The 6,746-nt window shown below is 31.3% G+C and overlaps 1 protein-coding gene across 1 annotated transcript; it reads right to left on the reverse strand.

Annotated features, from left to right (window-relative positions):
- Positions 1–575: 575 nt before the first annotated feature.
- On the reverse strand, positions 576–1,403 carry LOC140436086 (uncharacterized). Its single transcript, XM_072524794.1, has one exon. The coding sequence runs from the start codon at positions 1,401–1,403 to the stop codon at positions 576–578; it is 828 nt and encodes a 275-aa protein (XP_072380895.1).
- Between the last annotated feature and the right edge of the window lie 5,343 nt (positions 1,404–6,746).

Raw genomic sequence — 6,746 nt, forward strand, 5'->3', positions numbered from 1 at the left:
CGGAAATGATTTAAGTGGATTTTCATCAACTATTTAGCTTGAGCATTTTGCAAATGCATTGAGCAAAATATGTAATATTGGAAATACATTCTAAAAAAAATTATTAAAAATTAAAACAACGAATCTCGTTATTACAACAGAAAAGGACCATAGATTTTATACCAGCTACATTTAGCACGGAATAAAAATTACCATTGTCAATCGTCGAGTATTCCTAGTGCAGTCATAGGCAGCACATAACTTGTATACTGTGTCAACTCTTCCCTTTGTAGAATTGTAGTCAAGAATTATTTCGGGTTTTATGGAATCCTCATCAATTGTGTCGTCTGATATAAACTAGACAGGAGGAGTACGTTTTTCTTTCTTCTTGGTATATAGGACACCAAAGACATATCATCATAAAAAGCAAACATGCTGGATCGAATAGGTCTGCTTATGGGTTTAGAAAATTCATGAGGTAATTCCTTCTTATTCTTGCGACACATTCCTAGAAATGTAAGTTTATCATCACGAAGCAAGGTTTGGATTATTGGTATGCTTGAAAACCAATTGTCCGCAGTAATGTTCCGTTTTGTTCATCTTAGAGGCTCACATAATCTGTTTACTAGTTCCGATAGAGAATTACTTACAACAAAAGAACCTGGTGGTTGTTGCCCCAAATATGGCTCCAAATTGCAGGTATAAAAGGTCTTGGAATCTGCTAGTGCAAAAATTTTTAATCCAATATTTGGTTTATTAGGTATATACTGTTTAAAACTACACCGACCTCTAAATGCCTCCAATTTTTCATCTATTGTGACGTATTCAAATGGCGTACACCCGTTTTTGCAAATAAAAGTAAACATTTCAAAAATCTCTCGTATTGGACAAAATTTATCTAATAGTTTTCTTTCCTCACGTAAATCTGTATCATCAATCCTTAGGTGTTGTAGTAAAAATTTAAATCGGTACCTGGACATTGTTAGTTGAAACATCTCACTTCCTGAACCGTCTTTATTCCAAAGTTCGTCTGTGCTTAATCTGCCACTTTTCAAAACACCTGCCAAATAGAGTAAACCAATAAAAGCACGAATTTTTAAAGCACCTATTTCCTTTGCGTTATTCTCTCGATTATAGTTTTCTTGGGAGTGTTTAATATGTATGTTTGTAAATTCAACAATAATGTTTATCACGGTGTCGTTAAAAAAATATTTACAAATACCTAGTTCACCTTTTAAATTCTTGGTAACTTCTTTAGCACCTGGCAAATGCGTAATTAAGTTTTCTGAATGTGTTCTAACATTTCTTGGAGGAATATGTTTAGTAGTTGTGTTTTTACCAAGAAAGAAAGGTCCAGCAGAAACCATCAATATAGCACCTTCCGTATCAGAAATTTCTTGTTCTGTATTACTATTTTCATCCATTTGTTCTATGTTATTTTCTTCGTCATCGTCGCCGACTCAAAGGTATTCGTTCATTAGATGTTGCGAACGTTCTTGTTTTGCCTCATACGCATAAATTTTAAAATGCACAATAACTAACAAACGTTCAAAATTTCAAAACAACACGGTTGGCGCGCGGAGAATTTGTCCTCAATCAGTAATACCTTTACATCAACGAACAGGATGCGACTGACGCTTGGTATGAATACTATGAATAGATCAATTAACATTTGTGGGAGGTACATGAGCGAACCAGAAAAAAGGGTGGGTAGTTTTTGAAAAATTGAGAAGTTTAGATCGGCGCGGTTTTGTCCGCGCGAAACCGTGGAAGGTTAACCATGGGAGCGAACTAGTATGTGGTCTTCAGAGCGAACTAGTATATAATTAAAAAGGTTTTTTGACCTCGGGAGAGGACTAGTGTGCTCTGGTTAACACTTATATACTAGATTAGTTATCATAATCTGTAATTACTAAACTCATTGTTATAAAACTGTAGTTTTTAATAACAATAAACGTCTATCTATCTAACTATCCGAATAATCTAATTTTGCATTACCGTAGTGAAGTTTAGCGCTACATTGAGTAAGTATGATATTTTGAAAAACTTCCTAAATGTTCCTATAAACTACTGATTCTTCTATTGTAATCTTGTATAGAAGTATATAAAAACTCTACAAATGGCCTAAAATACACATAAATCAGTGACTTTGTTTTTGACTTGCCAATACCTGATTAGCTTTTAGAAAACAAATTAAAAATATAAATTGTTTTGTTTTGGCTAGGATAAGGTAAGAACAGTGAACCGATAAATGCAACCAGAATCTGGACCGTCGTTTAATAATAAAATATCAATGAACTTTTACTACCACGTTGCCATGCAATAAAAAACGAATAGTAATAAATAATGTGGCAATATTGATAAAGGTTCTACAAAGTCTTAATATTTATATTTACAACAGTAATAAAAGAGCTGATTTTTACGATAGAAAGATACAACTAAAGTTTTTTGCATAATAGTAGAAAAATTAGTTTTTTATTTAAATAAGGCATTAATATATATATATATATATATATATATATATATATATATATATATATATATATATATATATATATATATATATATATACAAGAATTACTGGATATTAGTGACTGTCAATATAAACAAACAACACAGTTTATTAGGTTGCAGCAACCCTAGTTTTCAGTTTGTTGATGATTTGATTTTATCGGTCCCTGAAAACAAAGTAACTGATGTGTTAAACACCTTTAACGCCCAATGTGAACACCTAAAGTTTACGGTTGAGAGAGAGGCTGATAATATGATTCCTTTTTTAGACATGCTAATCCATCGTGGCAATGATGGCATGCTAAGGACGGAGTGGTATTGTAAACCTTGTTTTAGTAACCGTTTTATAAACTTTCATTCTCAACATCCATCCAAGATGAAAACAAACTTGGTTTTGGCCCTGAAAACTAGGGTTATCAACTTGTCACAAATGGAGTTCAGAGACAAGGGACTAAAAAAGCTGAGATCTATATTACAAGAGAACTCCTATCCAAAGGGCTGTTAAATAAACTCATTTTCGGTTCTCCTTTTCCTTCGAATTTTTCTGACAACCAAAATTTTCATAACAATGAGGTCCGACAATTGACATTGACACAGAACATATCAGTGATACCATCTAAAATAACTTATGGTTGCCTACCCTACATTCCAGTTTTGACACCGAAGCTAATGAACATCTTCAAAAATGTTAGTGATTTAAAAATTACAACCAAAAATGTGAAAACGGTATCGAAGTTATACACAAAAACAAAAGATCCTGTCACAATACAGGAGTCATCGAATGTTGTTTATTCTATACCGTGTAATAATTGTAACAAAATATATATAGGAGAATCATCTCGTAATTTTCACAGTAGGGTGATCTCACATCGTAGCGATATAAAAACCAAAAAAATAAATGCATGTGCATTGACAGAACATGCATTAACGTTGAAACATGAATTTAATTTCGAGGATTCCTGTATTTTGGCAATAGAAAATGTGTTTTCACCATTCAAAACGTGTTTTCTTGGGAATGTGTTCCATAAAATCGAGTACATCTTACATCAATAAAAAGTCTAACATAGATAAACTGAGCAACATTTATTGTTACTTACTGGAAAAACATCCAAAATAAAATTAATATCTACCTGCACGCGTACCCACACAAATTACAGTTATATGCATAACATGTTGCATACCATTAAGACAGGTTTAAAAATTAAAATCACCTAAGATGGGCCTCTAGTATTTCTTAAAAAGAAATATGATATTAAGTACACCTAATTACTTTTTAATAATAGGATTTTTTCTTTTTGTTCTCTATGTGCCAGAGTTAAAACACACCAGTAAAAGATGACAACAAAATTTTTACTATTTTTACCTAAATTTTAAAGAATTTTAAAATGTATTTTGTTCACTATTTTATATTTTATGTGTGTATTATTAATGTTGAGTGTCTATGCTTTTATAAATAATCTCAATGTTGGGATAAATTTCCGCGGTCAGATGAATGAAAATTGAAAAAGAAACAACTGCTTTCATATGTATCATTAAAAATAATATGATTGTGTTTTTCCTTTTGTCGATAATTCAATATATTTCAGGTTTTAACTTTTTCTTCCTGCGGATTTACTGTGACTACCTAAAGTAACGTTGTCCTTGTCGAAGGACATTCAATAAATCAAAAGCCAAAATTGTTCTAGCCAAATTATATGTATAATAATTAAAAAAAAAAATACTAGAAAAAGCTGTCAAGTTTTAGGTTTTTATTCGTATTATTTCTTGTAGCGTGACTGAAAGCGTTAAAGAAATAAAACAATTAGGTGATTGGATTGATTGTTTAAATTATTCAATATTTATTCAGTTTGGCTTAGTCTAAGACTCGCTCTAATTTTTTCGATGGCTCGATATTATAAAAACTCCTTAAATGTACAAAAACAGAAAAACAAAGTTGAGGTAAAACTACACTATTGATAACAGGTATAGCTTAAATTATGAGAGATCGAAAGATTAGAGATAAAAATATATATGATCGTGTTTCATTCTAAACTTTAAAACGCAAGAAATACGGAAAGAAAATTATATAGATGAAAATGAGATAAAAACATATTTTAATAATGAAATTGCGCTAATAATCAAGACTAATTGTTCTTTATATTCTACAAACCTCTCTTTTCAAACGTTATCAGATAATTCCTAGAAAAACGCTTAGTGCACAATCTGTTAGGGTAATTAATCCTCTTAGCATTTTCTCACGCACCGCCTGTGCTATTTATATTCAGAAATAATACTTAATCGAGCTGGGACTGTTACTTTCGCAAGAAAATAGCGATTGAGTGTTTTTTCAGATTTTAACAAATATATTTTTATGAATATGTATAGAAAAAATAAAATCATTGATGATTTGTAAAACTAATAGATTTTTGAAGAGCATTTATGAGAAAAATTGTATATGCCATCACCATTTTTCTGTGTATCTAATAAAAATAAAAATTTACATGATTACTGTACATAAACTTGTCGTTCTGCGAATATTATTTTCTTGTGGCAGTTTTAATTAATATATTTTTTATATATTTTCACTTAAAAATATTTTAGTTGACACTTCGACTTCCAACTTGGTTTTCAAAATACATTTAAAACACAAAACCCATTTCCGAACGGGAAGTCCTAAAGTGAAATGGAATATTTCGTTGGATTTGTGGTTAATTTCAAAAATATATTAAATAAAAAATTTACTTTTTTAAGAAGATCGTGTACAGATGCGATATTCGCAAAGCAAATTACTGAGAAAGTATAATAAACCGCTAAGAGTTTAATAACCGATTACGCTAGAGTATAATAAACCAGCATTTCTGTGTCTGATTGACCTAAAGAAAGCGTTTGACAGAGTAAGAGTCAAAGATGTAATCCATCTTATGTATAATAGAGAAGTTCTCCTAAATATTATAAAAACTATCGAAAACGTCTACCAAAACAACAAAATGGAAGTCAGAATGGATGGATAACTTACAGAACCTATAGAAATAGGCAGCGGAATAAGACAAGGGGATTCATTAAGCCCCATGCTCTTCAATTTGATGATGGATGAAATCATCAAAAGCGTTAACAACGGAGGAGGATACAGAATGGAACACAAAGAAAAAAAAATACTCTGTTACGCAGACGACGCAATATTGATAGCCCAAGATAAAGATGGTCTGCAAAGATTGGTCCACAGATTTAACATAAGAGCAAAATAATTTAATATGACAATCTTATCTCAGAAAACTAAAACAATAGTAGTCAGCAAAGAGCCAACCAGATGTAAAATAGAAATTGATGGCATCAGTATTGAACAAGTAATGGAAATAAAATAGCTGGGAATTACACTGTCTAGCTATGGAGACCTGGACAAAGAAGTGAGAGATCAAGTACAAAAAGCACATAGATTTGAAGGATGCCTTAATAAAACTATATGGCGAAACAGACACAATAATACTGAGATGAAGTCAAGAATTTATAAAGCCAGTGAAAGACCAATAATGACATATGCCTTAGAAACAAGACCCGACACAGTCACAACGCAAAGGTTACTGGAAACTAAATAGATGAGAGAACTGAGAAAAATTAAAGGAAATACGCTGAGAGATCGAACGAGAAGTGAAGACATTAGAAGAAAATGTAACGTAAGGTGTATAAATGAATGGACACAGAAAATAGAAAAAAAGAATGGAATAACCACATAAGCAGAATGGAGGAGAACCATGTCGTCAAAATAGCAAAAGATAAGTTACTAATTGACAGAAGAAGTATCGGACGACAATGCAAAAAATGGAATGACAACCTTCCATAGAGGTATTAATTGCTTATTTGCTTATAAAGAGGAAGAAAAAGTAGAAGAAGAAAAAAAAGACGAAAATTTACTTACTTATACGTTCTGACAATATTTACCAATGCGAACTTTTATATTTTTTTCCGTCGACCATCCATTTATGATCAATTTTAACACCCTCAAAATCATTGATTAATGACCCCTATTAATGAATGATTTTCTATTAATGAACGATTTTATTATAGGCAACACAACATACATTGCTTGCATAAATTAATTTAACCACATTTAACGCTCTGTGATTGGCAGTTACCTGTGGTGTAGGCAACCAAACATACCTATTTATATTCCCACTAACAAATTATTTAAAATGAAGTAGCCGCTGTAAGTACTGTCTGTCATTGTATGTCATTATTTATCGTTAAGTAAATAAAAATTTAAACTAAGATATTTTTATTTC

Source organism: Diabrotica undecimpunctata, chromosome 3 (genome assembly GCF_040954645.1).
Source record: "Diabrotica undecimpunctata isolate CICGRU chromosome 3, icDiaUnde3, whole genome shotgun sequence".
Taxonomy (NCBI): Eukaryota; Metazoa; Arthropoda; class Insecta; order Coleoptera; family Chrysomelidae; genus Diabrotica; species Diabrotica undecimpunctata.

What these genes read in the sequence shown, in the direction of transcription:
- LOC140436086 (XM_072524794.1), bottom strand. Translation starts at nt 1,403, where the DNA reads ATGGATGAAAATAGTAATACAGAACAAGAAATTTCTGATACGGAAGGT.